The sequence below is a fragment of the Pteropus medius genome, unplaced genomic scaffold (assembly GCF_902729225.1).
Source record: "Pteropus medius unplaced genomic scaffold, Ma_sr-lr_union100, whole genome shotgun sequence".
Lineage (NCBI taxonomy): Eukaryota > Metazoa > Chordata > Mammalia > Chiroptera > Pteropodidae > Pteropus > Pteropus medius.
In genome coordinates this window covers 1,746,408-1,768,081 of record NW_024348527.1, presented here as the reverse complement: position 1 = coordinate 1,768,081, position 21,674 = coordinate 1,746,408, and the positions used below count along the sequence as shown (strand labels likewise).

General features: G+C 43.6%; 1 protein-coding gene across 7 annotated transcripts in view; it reads left to right on the top strand.

The window, feature by feature from the left end:
* The window catches only part of FRMPD3 (FERM and PDZ domain containing 3), a 124,423-nt gene that overhangs the window by 75,388 nt on the left and 27,361 nt on the right, over window positions 1-21,674 (top strand). For 5 of the 7 annotated variants that reach the window (XM_039879742.1, XM_039879740.1, XM_039879746.1 and 2 more), the window contains 7 exons: window positions 4,103-4,207; window positions 8,073-8,180; window positions 10,910-11,041; window positions 12,443-12,562; window positions 17,354-17,490; window positions 17,836-17,962; window positions 19,982-20,071. In XM_039879742.1, the coding sequence (XP_039735676.1) occupies window positions 4,103-4,207; window positions 8,073-8,180; window positions 10,910-11,041; window positions 12,443-12,562; window positions 17,354-17,490; window positions 17,836-17,962; window positions 19,982-20,071 (819 nt within the window). Of the gene's footprint in view, window positions 1-4,102; window positions 4,208-5,368; window positions 5,485-8,035; window positions 8,181-10,909; window positions 11,042-12,442; window positions 12,563-17,353; window positions 17,491-17,835; window positions 17,963-19,981; window positions 20,072-21,674 lie in introns of all 7 variants that reach the window. The other 2 variants (XM_039879745.1, XM_039879743.1) reach the window with 2 other exon arrangements.

Here is a 21,674-nt window from a genome sequence, read left to right as displayed (position 1 = left end):
ATGGGTCAATGAAGAGCTCAGATGTCCCAGCTTTAAGGTACTTAATCTATGGTTAATGGGTTAGGACATTTTCAACAACATAAATTCCTGGGCCCCATTCCCTCAGAGATTGACTTTTTAAGTCTGGTATGGGCCTAGGAATCTGTGTTTTAACAAACACTTCCCAGTAATTCTTATCATCAGGAAAGTTTTAGAAACAGCTAATGAATTAGTGCAGGGGTCAGCAAACTTTTTCTGTAAAGAGTCATATAGTAAATATTTTAAGCTCTGTAGGCCATAAGTGATAGCATAAAAGCAGCCAAAGGCAATATATAAATAAAGAGCATGGCTGTGTTGCGATAAAGTTTTTTTTTTTTTTATAAAAACCGGTGGCATGGAAGATTTGGCCCATACAGGCCCATGGTCTGCTGGCCCCTGAATTGTGTTCATTACTTCGCTTTGGTAACACATTCACGTTTTGACCAGGGCCTTCCCAATTCTCAATATTTTAATTGAAATGAGTGACCTGAGTATTAAAAAACTTCAGGACCAATAGCTGAACTTTGAAGATGCTTTGGGACAAGGTGACCTTTGAGAGCCCCTCATATCCATACTGCAAAACAGGTGTCACCTGTATCGAAGCATAAGGCTAGATATGACTCTGTGACATGTAGCAGAGACCAGCTGGCAATGAGTGAGTCACCGTCAACGATCAAAGCCAAAGACTGAGAATAGGATGGAGTTTTAGCGACCAACAGGACAAGGGTAATGAGGAATACGACACAAACAAGCTGAAAAAAGCTCTACAACAGACATAAAAAATTATTATAATTCCTGAAAATATTGGCAGTTTCATGTACTCTTTCATGATTTTGCTCCTATAAATGGCTGAATCTTATTTGTAGTGGTATCTCTAGGATAGCATCTAATATTAGACTTTTAGTAGGGATAGCAAGGAGACTGTCCCCTCCCCACAGGTGAATACATAAAAGGATACCAGTTGGGGTTCTTTATATGTTGGAATCCATTCAAGAGGGCCAAGGTAGAACCAGAATCAGTGATGAAAAGTCAGGAATGGACTTTCAGCTTTAGCCTGCCATGGGCAACAATCACTAATCCAAGACTCAGGACATCTGGGTTCTAGTTTCAGCTCCACTACAAAATTATTTTGATATTTTAAGTAAACCATATCCTCTTCCCAAGCCTCCATTTCACATGTAAAAATGAAGGGTGGACTGCATGGCTCATTTAGGTCTTTAGCAATGCTTTGTTCCACACTGTGCATGAGGGCATCTGATGACAGATGATCACAGAGAAAGGAGAGGGTGTCTGTCAGGTAAAACGAAGATTTCGCCTGCCTCATGTCTGTGGCACCTCAAGTGGAAATTTGGACTACTGTGGAGATGGCGTCAGCAGAGCTGCCTGAACATAGCTACAGATCGTTCTCTCTTGCCCCTTTTTTTTTTTGCTCCTACCACAGCCTCCAGCCCCTCGCCCAAGATCTGAGCACCAAGCTGTGCAACATGCAAAGTCATTTCTTGACTCCCATGAACAATCAAAAGTGTAATCGCTTTCTGCAGTTCTGCAGTGATCTCTAGCCCTAGATTTTGCTGTGCTGTATTGTCCGCTGCCAACAAAATGTCCCCATGGCACAGAATGAGAAGACTAAGGTCCCTTTAGCTTAGGGGTTCCCAACCTAAGCTGCATTTTTAAATCATCAGAAGCTTTTTAAAAAATACCAATACCTGGGCCACATCCCCAGGAATTCCATGAAATTGGTCTGGGGTGGAGTTTGGACATCAGGTTTTAAAAGCTCCTTCAGTTTTTGTTTTGTTTTGTTTTGTTTTGGTTTGGTTTGGTTTGGTTTTTTGCCGTGTAGGCAAGAGCGAGACCCACTACCTGAGGTTCTGCTGGACTCTGGTTGAACAGGTGGCTTTCTGTAATGTGCTCTCTGTGGGAAGGGAGATTGCCGGCTCAGGAAGAGGACACAGCTGGGACCAGGGACCCAGACCTTATGAGGAAGTTAGTTTCTGGTGTGTCTTTATCTTAGGGCCCTGCCCTCCTATGGCTGATGTGGTAAATGAATCTCAACCACAGCATTAATGGCAGAAAATAGTTTAATGTATGGCCTTCTGAGCCTTTACACAAAGAAATTCTGGATTGTGGGCTCCATGGGAAGGCTGGTAGGGGAGGCAGTTTGAAGGAGCCCCAAACCTGATTTCCTTCAGTCTTCTTCATCTCAGAAAATGGCAACTCCATTTTACCTGTTGACTCCTCTCACCTCCCACATCCATTCTGTCAACATATTATCTTGGTTCTATCTTCGGAATATATCAAGAATTCACTCACTTTTCATCATCTCCTTCATTACCATCCTAGCCCAAGCCACTATCATATTTTAACTGTATTATTTTAGTACATTCCTGATTGGACTCCCTACTTTGGCCATAACACTCCTAGACTATTTTCCACACAGCAGCCAGAAGCATCCTTTTAAAATGCAAGTCAGACCCTGTCTGCCCAAAACCATCCAGTGGAGTAAAATCCAAAACTGTTTACATGGTTTATAGGGCCCTACGTGACCCAGCACCAAGCTATCTCTCTAAGCAGGACCGCTCTGGCCTCTCCTTCAATCATTCTGCTGTGGCCACACTGGGCTTTCTTGCTATCCTTCATGCATCCCACTCCTACTCTCACTTCAGAGCCTTCATTGTTCTTTCTGCCTAGAAGGCTCTTTCTCCAGGTATCTTTCATGGCTTCTCTCCTCCACTTCTTTTAGGTCTCCTCTTAAATGTCACCTCCTTGAAGAGGTCTTCCATGACCATCTTGTCTAAAATAACACCCCCATCACTTCTACCCTCACTCGCTCATTCTCTTGTGTAGTCCCTTACTCTGCTCAGTTTGTCCTCATTGTCCTTATTTGCTACCTAAAAGATATTTATTATCTGTCTTTCCCTCCTAGAATGGATACTCCTTGAGGACAGGGAGTTTGGACTGTCTTATTCACTGCTGAATCCTTCAAGGAACACCCAGGAAAGACTTAGTTTCAGCATTTGCTAACCATGTGTCCTGCTGAATTTGTGAGGCAATTTGCAAGATCTAGAGAGCCTAGCTGTTTCTTTGGGCATTTTTTTTTTTAGATTTTATTTTATTAATTTCAAGTATACAGTACATTGGTTAGATATTTATATAGTTTGTAAAACAATCCCCCTAATTGCTCCTTCTCTTCTCTGGCTTTCCATCTAGCCATTACATTAATGCTAACTGCATTCCATATGTCATGTTCCCCATCTCCATGACCATCTATCAACTACTAATTTGTACTTCTTTAACCCTCCACCTCATTCTCCTAGGCCCCCCAACCCCTCCCCTTTAGCATCACCAGATTGTCTTCTGTATTTGTGAGTCTGTTTTTGATTAGTTTATATTTTTTGTTCTTTAGATTCCACATATAAGTGAAATCATATGGTATTTATCTTTCTCTGTCTGACTTATTTCATTCAGCATAATAACCTCTAGGGCATTACTTATAGAATTGGATGAACAAAGTGATAGCAAGCCCAGAATTAGAAAGCTAGGACACCTAAGTAAAATCTCCACCATCACTGTTCCTGAATAGTGTAGAAATTGTGGACAAATCATTTTAGAGTGCTAGGCCCCTTTACTCCCACATCTGAAATAATATTTTCTATGAGCCATCTTCCTAAGGGGCATAGCTGTGAGATGAATAAGATTATTTCTGAAAGTTCTTTGAGATGCTTGTATTCATATGTAATAAAAACCATCATTTAGGTATATCTCAAATTAAGAAAATCAAATATATGAAAATTCAGTGTATGTTACTACTAAAGAATTTTTGCAAGCCCCCTTAAGCCTAGAACATTAACAGTAGCATTCAATTTACCCAAATTTGATTCATACCCACCTTTTTCAGAACAAACCAATCATATAAAGAAGCATTTAGCACATTACCTTGCACCTAGTAAGGGATCAATACTTATTTATTTACTTATTGATCAGTAGTGGAAAGTGTACCCATACTGAGACATCTTAACTCCAGTGTGGCAAAGGTCAGATTTTTCCCAGAGATGGAGAACTCACCAGCCCCTCTTCTTTTTTCCAGTCCCCGAAATCTGCCTTCATCAGTGCTGCAAAGAAGGCCAAGCTAAGATCCAATCCTGTGAAGGTTCGATTTTCTGAGCAGGTGGCAGTTGGAGAAACAGATGCAGTAAGTGCAGCTTCTGCAACCTCTTCTCAGCCCTTGGCCAGAATCGGCCCCTCTGTCGAGATCTCTACAGCAGTTGCTCATCTGCTGCTCCTCAGAGTGGACAGCACTACGAAGGGATTGGACGGGGGTGGGGATATGGAGACCTTGTGGCTCTGGGTGGGTAGTGAGTGAGGGGTGTTTGGTGTCCATGGAGGCTCTGGGCATTTTGGGGAGAAATAATATGTATCAGTTTACTCAATATCCTCATGGCGCTTAGAAAAATTTCATCTCTAGCCCAGTAGCTTTTTACATTCAGTTCTGTAAACATCTCTTAGCTATTTGATAGAAGCAGGAATGAAGCAGTGGTTTTCTGGAGATCTGGAAGTACAGTTACTGGTGAAATTGAGCTCTTTTCACATTGAAGTAGTCCTGCAACTCCATATCTTGACTGAAGAAGGCTAAAGTGAAGGATGAAGCAGACTAGGGGAAATGATACAGACTCTCATTAAGTCGCAAAGCTTTGATTAGGCACCTGCTGTGTTCCCAGCACAAGGGATGCAAAATAAATACCAATTCCCTGCCACTGGATACTTCTCAGTAATGTGGGGGTGGGGGCAAGTGCTTCAGACTGAGATAGTACAGAATCCCCCACTGAATGGTATGGTTTCGAGGAGCAGGTAATACTTCATAGCCCATGCCATGTACCAGCCAATTTGGGGTCATGGCCAGCCAGCAGTCTTTCTCAGTGCTTTGTGGGGTTCACATGAGTTAAGCTGTCTGCTCCAGATAAGGAAATGAGAAATGGTGGATGGAGAGCAGAAAGATGTGTGGTAAGAAGTCATGGATTATAGCCAGAGTCCCGCAGGAATCTGTAGAAGTTGGTGATATCTGGTGGGGGTGGGGAGGGGTTAGCTAGAGCTACCAGACACCTGTGTGCTTTTGCAGGCTGTCATGGGATAGGCTCTTGGGAAGCCCATGGTATTATGTACTGAGGCACAGCTACAGTTGAGAGAAGCTAGTAGGTTCAGCCTGAGCAGGGAAGTCAATGGGGTGCTAGATACTTTTATAGTTTCTTGAGGCAGGGCCACTCAGAAGGGATAGGGGACACTGATGTCTTCCATCTCCATATCCCTGACTCTCACTTTCAAACTCAGCCCAGGCCCTCCTCTATCCCTGTTCTAGGAAGATTGCAAAACCCAAGGGACTACAGGGCCCCACTCACTGACAAGCTGTCTGAATAATTGGTGGTTGGGCTTCACATCAGTCCTGGCAGAAGAGGTTGAAGAGAAGTGGAGTTGGTGAGTAGAGAGGAAAGGGAGCAATATGGAGTCCCTATAGATCAGAGTGAAGTAGACCCTGAAGTCCAAGTCACTAAGGTGACCTTTATGTCCTGAGCCTTTGAAAATCCAGAGGAAATGTGACTTGAATTTGGAAAGTACGGACAGGTACAACCAATCCCATCTCAGCATTACAGAGTAATCAACCAAGGCCAGGCCACCCAGTGAGGAACTTGCTCCCTTCCTCTCCCTTTCCTTCTTCCTCTCCTTTTTTCTCCCCTTTCTTCCTCTCCCTTCCACTCTCCCCTTCCTCCATCATGACTTCCCTCTCCATATGTCTCAGCCAGCTGTAGCTAGACAGAATCAACCCCCCACCCCAGACCAGTCTGAATGCAAATGCCCCAGAGTAGCTAGGACCTCCCTGTCAGGTAACTTCTTTCACTTCTTGACAGGCCATCAGGCATGAGACTCTGCTGGGAAGGAGACATATATCAATCTTTCCACTCTAGTTGTGCTCAGGAAATTAATTACTTGATGCCACAGCAGCACCCTGCCACCACCACCAATGTGCACCATAGCAGCCACACCATTGGTTGGGACCTGGGGGAGTCCAGGCCCAGGTGACTCCAGGCTGTCCTCTCATCACTTTCCCTTTGTGTTCCAGGGCTTTATTAAGCAGTGAGAGCAAAAATAAATCCTGTAGGTGTTCCTGGCCAACTCTATTTTACAGCAAAATCAATTCAGTAATTATGTGAGTCCAACCCAGTGTGCTAAATAAAACCTACCACCTCTGTTATCAGTCTGGGGATGCAGGGCCTCTGGCCTTGGCGAGAATGAGGTATCTTGGGTTTAGGGAAAGAACCAGGGAGTCACACATATAGAGTTTTCCAACTCTATATCTCATGACTTTCTACCATGGCTTGACTTTTGGCTCCCCACCACCACGAAGCACACCCTAACCCAGGAGGGACTTGCTTGTTCACGTTTGCATATTTTGTCTGTGACAGTCCCTAGATCTAGACCATTCTCTTCTGGCTTTTTTAATAGTCCATACCCACCATCTCCTTCAAAATCAAAATTCAGTTCACTTCATCTAGGAAACCTTAACTCTTATACCTGTCGATTTGTTTTGTTTTTATAATTATTCTCTAATGCATTCCTCTGGGTGGGGGCTAGGTATATGTGTGCAAGCATGCGTGTATGTGCCAGGTCACTACAAGAAGAATGTAAGACTAGACCAAGCCCCACTTTTTGCCGTAGCCCTCATGGGGCTTAGCATAGTGCTGGGCATATAGTAAAGGCTCAATGAATACCCACTGAATTAAGGAATCTTGCCATCTTATGCAGCTTTTCAGTTCCTATAGAACTGATGATCTTAGCCTGGGGAAATGGTTGGATTCTCCTGATGAGTATAATCATTCAAGTAAGCACATATTAAACGCTTACTGCTAAGATATTCCACAGCCATTTATTGAGCACCAACTGTGTGCCAGGAACTCTGCTCAATGTTAGGACTACAAAGATTGAGTAGAACATAATTATTGTGCTCTGAGTTCACTATTTGATTGTGAAAGACAAACATTTGTCAAACTATGAGAAGAGCTCTGAAAGAGGTATATATAAGCTGCTACAGGAACACATGGGAACACCAGGTCCATGTACCTGATAATATTGGACAAGGCTTTACAGAACTCATATTTAAACTGGCTTTTGAAGGATAAGTAGGAGTTTGCCAAGGAGGGAAGAAGGAAGGCAAAGGGAATAGTCTTTATTTAACAAATATTTATTGAGAATTTAACATGCACCGCTCTATAAATAAACACCTGGACCAGGACAACTTTTGGTAAGGAGTTATAGCAGGTGTTCAAAAATGAGCTTTGCCAGTGGTTCTCAATCAGCGTCAATAGTGTCCACTCTCAAAGAACATTTGGAAATGTCTGAGGGTGTTTTGGGTCATCCCCATGGTTTAGTATGCTATTGGCATTTAGTGTCTTAGAGTCAGAGATGCTAAGTATCTTGTAGAGAGTGAGATAGTCCCTGAATGATGACTTGCCAGAGGTCTGGAGGCATGAAAGAACAGCATGGGTACTTGGAATGGCAAGATATGATTCTGGGGAAGTTGGCAGGGTCCAGGTCAGAAAGGACCTAAGATGCCACAGGGGAGAGGGAATGGCAGAGCAAAAGCATGTATATGAAAGTGATCTTGATGTGTGAAGGGCCTGGTGGAAAGAGAGGTGTCATGACATAGGAGCACATGAATGAGGTGGGCTTCTAAGGAGGCCTCCCATCAGCCCTTCAGTGTGTTGTAGTCTCTATGGACCAAGCACAACTCCAAGTTGTGGAGCTTTAAGCCACAGTAGAATGCAGGTGCATCGTGACATGAAATGGTGAACTTTTGATATGGCCCAATGTCTTGGAGAATTTGGTTCTGGTCTCCATGTAACATTGTTATTGAACTGCTCTTTCCTCTGTTTCTTTGTCCTTCAATATCTTTGGCTTTCTGTCTCCTTGACTCACTCCTTTTTCTTCCTTTCTACACCCTTCCTTGGCGTCTCTTATCCTTCTAAATGAGCCCCTCTCCTTGTCCTTTCCCCACTGCCTGTTCCCAGAAAATGATGAAGAAAGAAGCTCTTCTGCTCATCCCCAACGTCCTGAAGGTTTTCTTAGAAAATGGGCAAATCAAGTCATTCACATTTGATGGCCGGACCACAGTTAAGGTACATACAGAGTTTCTTCTCGCAGGTCAGCATTGCCCTCTCTGGAGCACACACAGCTGCTGGTCCCTGGGTTCCTTTGAGTCTACACAGAGCTGCTCACTGCCAGAGCAAGGTGGCCTTTGTGTTCCTGCTGCTGTGAGCACCAAGCTACAAAAACACAGCCTTCGGATGAGGGTGGTGGGGGAAATTTGCATGCCCACCTGTGTGCGAGTATTGTAAATGTGTATGTGTGCATGCCACACATGTACATGTGCATGCATGAGTATATGTGTGTGCATGCACGTGTTGCACATACATCTACTTGTAAATCGCTTTGTGTAGGTGTTACATTGGGTCCTTCAAGAATCTTAGGGGCTAAAGAGAGAGATCATTAAACCACTTATAAAGCAAAAATGATTTATATTGATACAATAACACCTACGCAAGTTTAAACACAGAAATCAACAAACACAATCTCTTGGGAGATTAGCTTAGCCATGCCTTGCTTCTTACAAGCATAGCTTAAGCACCGAACCAAGATTTGAAAAGTCCAGCAACAGTCCCTTTGACTATTCCTTTCACAGGAAGAGCGATTTCCGAGCTGTGATTCTGAATGGCTCAGCCAGGTGTCTAAAAGTTGTAACAATTCCCTTAGTCCTGAAGAGGAGAGGCAATAATACAATTAACCCCCAGGTTCATCTCTACTCTGGGATAGAAATATCCATTCCTGCTTCTTCTGGACTCTCTCCAGTAAGAAAATGTCATTTCCAGAATGAATGGTTTTATGATACCAAGGCTGTCCAGACTGCTGAGTGACTACAGCACCTGCCCAGAAAACCTACCTTGACCCATAGCTGTCCTGAGGTACCCATGCTGGGGCCAAGAAACCCCTGGGCTAGGAAACTTTCCCTACGAGGAATTATCAGGTGTTCAGAATTGGCCTTGCCAGTGGTTTTCAGCCAGGGTTGGCACTGTCCCCTACCAGACAACTTTTGGGAAAGTCTGAAGCTATTTCAGGTCATCTCCATAGTTCGGTGTGCATTTAGTGTCTCAAGGTCAGAGGTGTGAAGTGTCCTGTACGAATTTGAGCAGTCCCTGAATTATGAAGAATTGTCCTACCCAAAGTGCCAGTAGCACCCAAGTTGCAAAACATTGGGCCTATCCCGTGTCGATTGAACCGAGAGTTTCTTTGGAAGGCTTATGCCTGGGTGGGCCCCCCTGGGACCTACGATCAAAACACACTCCTTCAGGTACCTGGGATTGTCTCTTGTCTGTTGAATGTCTCAGTCTATGGGAGGGGCATTGAAATGGAACTAGGCAACCCAGGGGAGTCCAAAGGCCCCTCCTGCAAATGTGGATATCTCTCTGTCAGAATCCTCCTTGGTGCTTATTCATGAGTCAGTATGTCCCTTGTAGATCTATCCTCAGACTAGAGTCTTTACTCTTCTCTTTTGCCTTGGAGCTTTCTCCAAGTATTCTCCTACCTCGCGACATCACCACCATTGTTGCTTCCAGGTAGCCCCAGCCTTCTAGGAGAGCAGTGTCCCCTGGCTTGCGATCTCATCCTGACTTCAGGGAGGGTGCACTGGCTATTCTTTGGAAGTTGGACAGGCTGCCAAGCCACTTGTCCCACAGAGTTACCTGGGTGAATTGACAGCCTGGCACAGGGGCCGTTACAGTTGTAACACCAGTTGGCAGTCATTGGCTTGGCTGTCCACAATCCCAATGCAGCTGAACTGCAAAGAAAACCTCATTTGTTCCTGCCAGAGCTCCAACAACACTGGTCCCTCTGTGACTACTTAGATAATACAAAGAGATATTCTCAAGTACCCACCAATTTCCAGCTGAACATTTGAATGGCTCAACATCTTTTCATGTTCACTGAGGGGGTTGTTTGGCAGCCCTGGCCATAAGGGAGCTTCACATTCCCAAGCCTGCTTCTTCCCTGCCTTTGGAAGCTGAGCAATGCTGACTCCACAAACACAAACACTGGAGCACAGTGTAGGCCAAAGTCACAACAAATAGATAGCAGAAGTGTCAAATTGACATATGGGCAGCCCCCGCAGGTAGGTTTCCAGATACCCTAATATTAAAAGTAGGGCAGAAGAGCAGACAGAGCCCAGAAGTAATCAGATTTATGAAGAAGTGACGTAGTTTCTCTGCGCCGACACATTTTTCAAGTTGCTAAATTGATTATCTCTAAAAGCCAGCTACGATCAAAAATGAACATTTTGCCAGTAACTCAAGTCATTCGATTTAGATTTTGAATCCAGAAATAGTCTACTTTTAATCATATAATTGTGGCTTTTGCTTTTGTTAATTCCTAAATAAAGAGTTGATGGACAAATCAGAGCGAACATTCTGACTTACTTGAGAAGGTGGGAGAAGAACCAGCACAGTGCTTGGTATTTAGTAAGCACTCAGGAAAGGAAGGAGAGAGAGAGGAAAGGAGGTCCAGCCTTGATCTTCTCAGCTATATGCCTGGCCAGGCCAAGTTCATAAATACTCCTCCCCACCCACTGTGTATCTTTGGTATTCATCAGGGCCCACTCCTCTGAATAGCACTCATGCATCACTCTCCTCATCCTGGAGCACATTGCCTGGGCCACAATAAAGGCTGGTGTTTCTGTCTTAGCCTTCTCCCCAGGATTATGATTCTTTGTATTCAGTCCTGCTCTCCCATGTTTGGTGCTTAGGGTAGCTTAGTGCTTGAATGGATCTCCCTCTCAAGGCTCTTTTCTCTTCCACAGGATGTGATGATGACATTACAGGACCGTCTTTCCCTGAGGTACATTGAGCACTTTGCTCTTGTCCTTGAGTATGTTGGGCCAGAACAGAACCACAAGTTCCTGCTTCTCCAGGACAAGCAGCCCCTGGCTTATGTAAGTAACTCTTTTATCCTGGCTTGATAGCTTTGCATTTGGCCTCTACTAGAGAAGAGGGCCCTACATACTCTCTTTCTGGAAAATTCATAATTATATGCTCAGCCAACTCCCAGGAGTCACAGGTCTCAATCGAGGTTTGTACTACCCACCTCCAGAGGGCTTTTGGTGATGTCCCTTGTGACCTAAAAAGGGCACGAAGATTGTTTGTCTTGGTCTTTTGGTCACAGATCCTAGAATGCTGAGCTAAAAGAACAGTGTCAACTCTCCTGTCTCCTGGAAGCTGTCTCCATTAGACTTTTCTGCCTCTGAGAGGAAAGGTGGCCTTCAGATGAAGGCTGTAATGGAAGGATCAGCATGTAGAGTCTAGTGAGATCAGCGAGGCCAGGATAAGTGTGGGAATGGACTGAGCAGGACCAAGAAAGTGCAGCATGTCACCCACACCTACTTCCAAGGCAGAGTAGGAGAAAATGTCTTATCATTCTAGCCTTTGCCACATGGAAATAGGCTGGGGAAATTCAGATTTTCTGGGTGGTGTTTCACCAATGGTGAAGCACCAGGAAGAGCTAGAGCGGCAACCAGCACCAGTCAATATTCCCAAAGAGGGAGGGAAGGAGTTGAAGAGGGGAGGTTGAGAAGAAATGCCTAAATGGAAATAAAACAAAATCCAAAAATCACACAAAAAATGAAAGGATTTTGGAAAGAAAAAATGCAATCCAAATGCAATCCAGGGACTAACAGGTTCCTACCTATGAAGGGAAAGTTGTGCGTGTCCTGCTTGGAGTGACACCTTAGGGCCTCTCCACCCCTCAAGAAGTCTTTTGAATCCTATTGGTCTCTTGTTCTGAATAGGATTTTAAACTTTTTATTGCCAAAAATATCTCAAATATACAAAAAGAGTAGAAGGATTATATAAGGAATCCTTATTACCCATGCCAGCTTCAGCAGTTACTGATATATTGCCAACTTGTTTATCTATACCTCCGAATAGGATTTTGAATCTTTGATTTAGCTTCTAGTCAACAACTTCTTCTGCTTGAGGTTGAACCCCTTTCAAGGTAAAGACCCTAGCCCCACAGGAAGAAGAGTCAGAGAAGTTCCCAGGAGCCCTTTCTTCCTACCTAGTACCTTAGGTGTTAGACCCAGTTGTTGATAAAGGCCATGTCCTGGATAAGTGATTCAAAAACTGTAGTCACTCGTGTCAGAAGGGCAGAAAAGACCTTGCTCCTCATCACTTTTCTCTAGGGGTAATTGGAATTGGCCAGGAGGGAGACAGAGTGGTAAACAGCACCCTTGCTCTACCCTAAGCCTCACCTTGAGGACACATTGAGCTGGCTTCCACTAGCACAGCCATTGATTCCCAGATCTCTTTGACTCCAACCTCTCATCCCTGGGATTCAGGTGGTGCAGAGGACACACTATCAAGGAATGAAATGCCTCTTCCGAATAAGCTTCTTTCCCAAAGACCCCGTGGAGCTGCTGCGTCGAGATCCTGCTGCTTTCGAGTACCTGTACATCCAGGTAGAGTCTGATTGGGGGTGCACAGATAGACAGACCAATGGACAAACAAGCAGGCAGGCTGTTCGGCTATCACAATATAAGTTTTTTCCAACTTCCAGGTAGCTCTGAAGGCCCTTTTCTTTTCTGCTACCATTGTAAGCCATAGCCAAGTTGGTTCTGGTGGCCTGAGCTGGCTGTAGCTCAAAGTCCTCTCTGTTTGTCTAGACAGATCTCATTAATTTTCAGGAGCAAGCAATACCAGTATCTTTGGAACCATAACAGGATCCCAAGGTTTAACAAGTCCATTTGGATAACAGGGGGTCCCAACCCCCAATGCCTAGCTCTAGTAAGGAAATGATTTCCAATTCAGTCCATCCAGGGACATTTGCTGAGTGCTTACTCTGGGCCAGGCCTTGTGCATGGTGCTATCAATCAGGGTGAACAAAGAACTGTCTGACACACTAGAGCTTATAGATATGTGGACAAATAAATATAAGATAGCGTAACAGGCACTAAGATAATGTCAAGGTACAGTGTCAGTAGGGGCACCCAGGAAGCAGTTTGCCAACTCTCCATAGGAAGGGGATAGTAAAAGCTTCACAGAGGAAGTGACACATGTATGCTCTTAGCCTTGAAGGATGAGTAGATGTTTGCTGTATCCAGAGATGTGGTGGAAGGGGAACAATCTAGGCAAAAGGTCTTGGATCTACAAAGTTTTGGTGGCAAGAAACAGCATGATATGAGAAAGCTGCAAGTAATTTATTATGGCTTGAGTGAGGAACGTGAGGTAAGGAGCAATAGGAAATGAAATAGGAAAGAAAGGAAGCAGATAGTGAAGGGTTTGATAGGCCATGGCAAGCACAAGCTTTAAAATGATTTAGAGCAGTGGTTCTCAAAGTGTCCCTGGACCAACAGCAGCAGCATCAACCTGAAACTTGTTGGAAATGCTAATTCTTGAGCCCCAGCCTAGTCCTACTGAATCAGAAACTCTGTAGGTGGGGCCCAGCAATCTGTTTTAACAAGCTTTCTAGGGAATTCTGATGCCTGAAGGAGTTTGAGAACTAGTGCCTTAGGGCAGTGGGTCTTAACCCTAGTTACACATTAAAATTACCCGGGAAGCTTTGGGGAAAAAAATATCCTGTCCTACCCAAGACCAAATAAATCAAAATCTATGAGAATGGGATCCGAACATTGACATTTTTCCATTAATTCCTCATGTGATTCTAATGTGCAGCTAAAGAAATCCTGCTGTAGGGTGTGGATACAGAAATGTTGATGGATGAGTGATTTTGAAAGGCTGCATAAGACTAAGGAAGTACACCAGCTAGGGAGCTATTGCAGTTATCCAGAGGAGAAATGATGGGGGCTGGAATCGGGGCAGTGATGGAGGGTATGGGGTGGGATTCAAGAGATATTTAAAAGGTAGAATCGATGAGCTTTAACTCAATGATTGGTAGAAGCGGTATCCTTGCCCAAGTTAAGGAATATAGGTACTGGAATGGGTTTTGGGAAAAGATGAGTGCCTTTGGGGATGTGTTGAGTTTTAGGTGCCCATAGGACATACGGAATGCTTGATGAGAGGATAAATAAAACCCTCAAAACTCATCTCTGATGATGTCTCTGATGGTTACACCTGGATATGTGCTATGAGACACTGTGGTTGTCCTTGCTGCCCCTTCTGACAACCTAAAATGTTAGGAACACTTCTCAAACAGCCTCAGATTCCTTTACCAGCATTCTAGGGGACAATGAGTTGTGCTTCTTCTGTGAATTTTATAAGTTTAGTTCTCATTTTATTTGCCCTACAATTCTTCATTCAAGCTTCCAGGGATCATTTTGGTTCAAATATTTTGGAATTTGGTGACAAAACATGTCCACCCTCTCTCTCCTCTTTGTGATGATATGGAATTCAGCTGTATTCCTTCTTCCTTTTTTAAAATATTTTTTTTTAGATTATTTTCAAAATTTATTTTTCAGTTATAGTTGAAAATATAATATAGTTGAAAAATATTACATGCAATATTATACTAGTTTCAGATGTACAACATAGTGATTAGAGATTTCTATACTTCATAAAGTGCTCACCTGATAAGTCTAATACCCATTTGACACTATACATAATTATAATATTATTGACTATTCCTTCTTTTTTTTTTATATTGAACAGCTTTATTGAGGTCGAATTGACACATAACAAACTACACATATTTAAAGTGTACAATTTGATAACTTCGACATATGTTTATACCCATGAAAGTATCACCACAATCAAGATATTGAACATATCCATCACCCCCAAAGGTTTCCTCAGGCTCCTTTGTAATTCATCCCATTTCTAGGCAACCACTGATTGCTCTCTGTCACTATAGATTAGTTTGAATCTTCAAGTGTTTTATATAAATGAAATCATGCAGTATGTACACTTATTTTTGTCTGGCTTCTTTCACTCGACATAATGATTTTGAGATCTATCCATGTTGCATGTATCAGTAGTCCGTTCCTTTTTATTGTTGAGTAGTATTCCATGGTATGAATGTACCAGAATGTGTTTTGTCAGTTCACCTGCTGATGGACTTTTGGGTTGTTTCCAGGTTTTGACTACTACAAGAAAAGCTTCTATGAACATTCATGTAGAAGTGTTTGTATGACATATACTTTCTCTTCCCTCGGGTAAATACCTAAGAATAGAATAATTTATCATCTAATAGGTCTTTCTTTAATTTCCTAAAGAAACTACAATACCGTTTTCCAAAGTGGCTGTACCACTTTACATTCCCACCAGCCATAAATGAGAGTCCCAGTTTCTCCACATCCTCATCAGCACTTGGTATTGTCAGTATTTTGTTTTTATTTTAGTCATTCTAATAGTGTTCAGTGGTATTTCACTGTAGTTTTCATTTGAGTTTCCCTAATGACTAATGATGGTAAACATCCATTCATGTGCCTATTTGCCATCTGCATCTTTTTTGGTGAAGTATCTTTTCAAATTTTCGCCCACTTTTTTATTAGGGTTTTTAGTTTTCTTGTTACCAAGTTTTAAGAGTTATTTATATGTTCTGGATACAAGTTGTTTGTTGGATTTGTTATTTGCAGTTATTTTCTCCCAGGCTTGTCTTTTCAGTCTCTAAACAATGTCTTTCATAGAGCAAAAATTTGAATTTCGATGAAGTTCAATTTGTCGATTTATTATTTTATGGATTGTGCTTGTGGTGTCATATCTAAGAACTCTTTGCCTAACCCAAGGTCACAAAGATTTTATCCTATTTTTTTTCTAAAAGTTTTATCATTTTAAGCTTTACTTGTAGGTCTGTGATCCATTTTGAGTTAACTTTTATATGTGGCACAAAGTATTGATCAAAGTTTGTGGGTATTTGCATATGGATATACAGTTTTTCAGCACCATTTGTTGAAAAGACTATCCTTTCTCCACTGAATTAATTGCCTTTTCATTTTTGTCGGAAATCAGTTGTCTATATATGTGTGATTCTGTTTCTGAACTCTCTCTTCTATTTGATCTACCTGTCTTATCTTTATGCCAACATCACACTCTTTTGGCTATGATAGCTTTATAATAAGTCTTAAATCCGGTAGTGTTTGTCTTCCAACTTTGTTCTTTTTCAAAGGTGTTTTGACCATTCTGGGTCCTTTGCATTTTCATGTGAATTTGCTTATTAATTTCTACCAAAAACCTGCTGTCATTCTGGTTGGGATTGTGTTGAATCTATAGATTTATTTGGGGAGAATCGACATCTTAATAATATTGAGTCTTCAAACCCATGAACATAGTGTATTTTTACATTTATTTAAGACTATTTTTTCTCAGCAATGTTTCTAGTTTTCAGTGTACAGGTCTTTCACATATTTTGACAGATTTTTCCCTAATTATTTCATATTTGTGATGCTATGATAATTGGTTTTGATTTTTAATTTTGATTTTTGCCTGTTGCAAGCATGTGGAAATACAATTAGTTTTTGTATATTGATCTTATATCCTGCAACCTAACTAACTCATTAGTTCTAGTAGTTATTTTTTTTTTTTAGATTCCATTGGATTTTTTACATAGATGATAATTGATGAAACATTCCTCTTCCACTTTCTCCTATGTGTAGTGATACCGCCATGGCTCTCTAATCCCTTAGCTCCTCCTGGTTCCACCTCAATACAATGGGCAACTGGTCTAACTCAGGCTGAATCATTGATAGCTGGGAATCTGACCCTCTGGGTTTGGGGACTGTCATCATGCCCTTGGCCAGTAACTCTAGGGAACCCCTTTTAGGATAGTATAAGGAAGACTGACTTACTACTGCTTTTGACCTTCAGATCCCAAGGTACAGAATATTTGCCCCATCTCTGCAAATCATCTCTCATCCTGGGTTTTTGGGCCAGAGCCCTATAGAGAGCCCCTCCAAATTTCTCTCTTCCTTTGTTCCCATTTGACCTAGTAGAGGAACCCTGTATGGCTAGGGGATGAGTATAGGTCCTCAAGAAAAGGCAGGGAGGATCTCTTATAACAGAAAAATGGGAGTGATGCCATGTCTCACTTTTGCACTTCTGCCCACTTGTGCCTTGCCACTCTGCAAACCTTTCACTGAAAAGGAGGCTGTCCAATATCTACTGAATGAAGTGAATAGTGTCTCTGAGACCCAAGGTTCATCTTGTTACCCCTTCCCCAAAGGCAGAACTTTCCTCTTCCTCTTTATCTATGAGGACTGACACCAGTATCCTTTTCTGGGATGGAAGAGAGTAGATGGAGGTGGGATGGGGAAAAATGTCTCCTTTAACTGACAGATTTGGACTGCCCTCTCTCGCAGAGTCGGAATGATGTTATCCGGGAACGCTTTGGAATGGACCCCAAGCCGGAGATGCTTTTAGGCCTTGCTGCCCTCCATATCTATATCACTGTTTCAGCCACTCGACCTAGTCAGAAGATTTCACTCAAGAATGTGGAGTGAGTTGTGCTCGGGCCCTTGGGATGGGGGCCCTTCTAAAGCTGTGTAGAGAAAAGGTGCAATGTTTGAGCTTTGCTGTGCTTTTCAGGAATGTAGCTTTGGGATGGGAGTGAGAATTGGGGTTTCTCACACCTAAACCATGATGTACTTGAGCTATTGCTTCTTCTAGGGAACTGTGCCCAATGTAATTCTCCTGTGCCCATCGCTCTTTCTCTTTTTCTTTCTCCCAGGCTCTATTCCTCTACCTCTACTTCTCAGATTCATTTGGTTTCTGTCTTACCACCTTCCTTTATCTGCCCCAGTTTGTCTATCTCACTAATTTCTTACTTTTCTTCTGCTTTCAGGAAGGAATGGGGCCTGGAACCCTTTCTCCCCCCCTCCCTCCTGCAGGGCATCAAAGAAAAGAACTTCCGGAAATCTCTCTCTCAGCAACTGAAGGCCCACCAAACACATCCTTCCAGTGGCACCAAGGTACCCAGAGTAGGCCATTGAGAACCCTACTCAGACACTAGTGGCAATGGGTGCTCCTGCATGTCTGCTCTTCTCCAGAAGCTCCCCGCTGTTTTCGACTTGGGTACACATCCAGCTTGGCCAGATATAGGGGACAATTGCAGAGAGGGCTTTTCCCAAAACTTGAGCTTCCCCCAGAGACACCTCAGTGGCCAACCACTGAGAGAGCCCAGGGTCTTCAAAGCAAAGGGACCAAGATGTAGGAGGAGAAAATTCTCAGGTCATTTCACCCACTTAGCAAGTGTTGGCTGAGCACCTGCCACCCTGTCATGTGGACAGCACATGTTTTCCATGGACATGACTACTCTATTACTCACTAGCTTTCTAATTCATCAGTCCTGGGACAGGGAATTCTGAGATAAAAGTCCAGCCCAATGAGACAAGACCTTACCTGAATAATGGGTGACTGGCAGAGTGGAGGGTTCAGGTCATTGCTGTGCTCTCCAGCACTTTCTTAGGTGCCCTCTGAGGAACTCCCACTCCCTGCTTCCCAGCCCTGCAGGCAGCTTGTAAAGCTCAGTCTGCTTTTGCCCCAAAGGCAGGTCAGTGTTGAGAGCCACTGGAATCAGCATGCAGATGTAGATACAGGACACAATCACCTCATATATTCTACCCATTCCAGATTCCTTGCATTACCAACTAACTTCTCTTTTAAGATGCAAGTTATCCCAGAGAGTTAAGCCATTCCTACCTTGCTGTGCATATTTAATCAGATTGTTTTCTTCCCAGAGGAAAACATCAGTACTCCCAACCATCTCCTCAGCAAACATTTTTTTGAGGCTCCCCAGTGCTTGGGCTAGAGATACAAAGATAAAGAAGGCCTGGTCTTCCTCTTTGAGTCAGTCACAGGCTAGTGGGGAAACATGACAGTCAGTCACAACACAGTGCAATAGGTATGGGTGCTCTGGAAGCATACAGAAGGAACGCCCAGCACAGCCTGAGGGGAGTGGAAAAGGTATTTGAGGCCAGAGCCGGGTCTTGACTGACAGATAAGAGTTTGTCTAGGTGAGTTGCAGAGAGGAAGACTCTCCCAGGTGTTTTCAAAGGCCCAGGGTTATGAGAGAATGTAGTACATGGAAAGAAATGCAAATAGTTCAGCATAAGCCAGGAGAGAAAGTTCAAGGAACACACCTGTAGTGTGGTGGAGGGTGGGGTCTAGAGAGAAGGATGGAGAGAGGTTGGCAGGAGCCAATTCATAGAGTGTCTTGTGTGCTATGGAAAGGAGTTATATTTCACCCTGTAGGCAGCCGGGAGCCATTGAAGGGTTTAAGCAGGCAGCTGATGTGATTAAGCTTATGTTTTAGGATGCTCTCACTAAGCAGTGTGGAAGGGTTGAAGGAAAGGAGTGTTAGTAGTGAAGTCACAGATGGGGGACATCAAGGCAAGGACCATTGGGCTAGAGAAGAAGGGTGTATAGGTTGGAGAAACAGTTAGGAGGTGGAATCAAGATGATTTGGTAACCGATGGCCTTCTCAGGAAAGAGGATGAGGGAGGAGTCCAGTGTGACTCAGATTTCTAGCTGGAATGCCCAGGGGATACTGCTACCACTAATAGAGATTTTCCTATGAGGGAATGCCAAAGGAAGAGCAGACTTGGGACTTGGGGGCGTTCAAGATTAAAGGTATTGAGGGGGACCCCTGGTTGGGGATGGCCAGTACCTAGTGGCTATAGAGGATCTCAGGAGAGAGGTTTAGATGTGATGAGGTGTCACAGTTGAGGAAAGGAATTGGAGTTAACTCAATTAAGATAGATTCTTTGTAATGAGGCTTTGGAGGAAGCAGGAGGGTTTAGAATGCTAGAGGCAGAGCTGGCCAAACCAGAACCTTCCTACAGTTTCTCTGAAGGTCTCCTCACACTCCCACAGTGTGGCTTGCTGACTAGTGCCTGTCCTAAGATGATGACACTCCTTCCTGAGAAAACAGGAAGTTTGCTTTTGTGTGTCTCAAGTTTCTCATATTTCTGGGTGGGTTGTTTCCACAGGGCTCTGCAATTCAGGCAAAGCTCCAGTATCTTCGAATTCTGAATGAACTTCCGACCTTCACTGGTGTTTTGTTCAACACTGTGGGCCTGGTCAGTGAGGGCAGTGGGATTGGGGGGAAGGGAGTCCTCTGTGTGCACTGTCCTTGGGTGGAGGGCAGAAGGGACTCCATTAGAGCTTTAGGGGCATTCTCTTAGCAAATATTTCTAAAGGCCTTCCCTCCTCTTCCTCATTCTTCTCCTTCTCCCCTCTCTAGTCCCACCTCTGATAAAATGGTTAAGTAGGAGGCCATATTTGTTTTTAGTACCTCTTCATGACCCTTTTGTGTCCCCTTTCCTCAATTTCAGGGGTTGGCAAACTTTTTCCATAAAGGGCCGGATAGTAAATATTTTAAGTTTTGTAGGCTGGCTATGCACATGTCACAAATACTCAGCCCTGCCATTGTAACATGAAAGCAGCTGTAGACAATATATAAACAAATGTGTGTGACTGTGTTCCAATATCTCTTTATGGACACTGAAATTTGAATTTCATGTGATTTTCACATGTCATAAAATATGGTTCTTTTGATTTTTTTCCCAACCATTTTAAAGTGTAAAAGCCATTCTTATTTCATGGGCTGTATAAAAACTGGTGGTGGGCCAGATTTGCCCATGGGCCAGAGTTTGCTGACCCCTATCCTGTTTAATTTCCCTTCCTTATACCCCCACAGCCTCCCACCCCAGGCTTCCTGAGTCAGCATACTTCCCCCTGCCTGCCCAGAGCATCTACTGCAGCAACACCCTTTTCAGGAGTGGGGTATTCCTGGTCCCACCTAAGACTGTGCCCCAGGCTAGTTTACCCTAGTGAGTTATGGTGAAAGGAAATTCAAATCATCTTGCTGACTGGATCCAGGTGCTTGTCATGCTCTCGGAAACGTGCTGTCATGCTCATGCTGGCAGGGCACACCGATGGAAAGCTGCTTATCAAAGTATAGCAGATGGAAGAGGTTCCTCAGGGTGATGCTAATACCAGGGAATAGGCCCACAGAGGGCACCAAGGAGCCTGTCGGGACCACTTAAATGAATTCAGTCCATCAGGCACAAAGGTAGCCATTCACATACTAGGATTTGAGGATTGCTGAAAGCCTACTGCCCCCTCCCTCCATCTTACCCCCACACCCTTGCCGTTGCTGAAATTCTTATAGGCCATTCCTTTAGGTTAAGACTGCTGTAGTGCCTATCAAAGAGCAAAGATCTTCTTAGGGAGAGAGACCCCCTCTCATCCCGCCATTGAACAGTCAACCCTTAATACCTTAGGCAGAGTTAGTTTAACTTTGTCAGTTTAACTTTTGGCACCTGGTGAGAAGTACATGTTTGAGTGGCTGTTAGTCATTGACGGGGCAGGGGGCAGGGGTGATAAAGAGAAAACACAAGATGCCACCTGTTCAAGCAGAGCACTGGGTGGAGGCCTTAAGTGGTCCACAGAAACAAATGGAAAGTCCTTGGAGCTTAATAGGAAGAGGATGCTATAAAGGCACTGAAACAAACCTCACCTACTTCATGATTTTGCTGGAACCAGCCCTGCTGCTTCCCACTTCATTCAACCTGCTGCTGAGGCTAAGGTGTCCATTTGGACCAATGATCCAGGACCTTGACCTGAGAACAGGAGAATCCCAGGCCATTTTCCCCTGAAAGTTGTCCTCCTGCCCTGGCA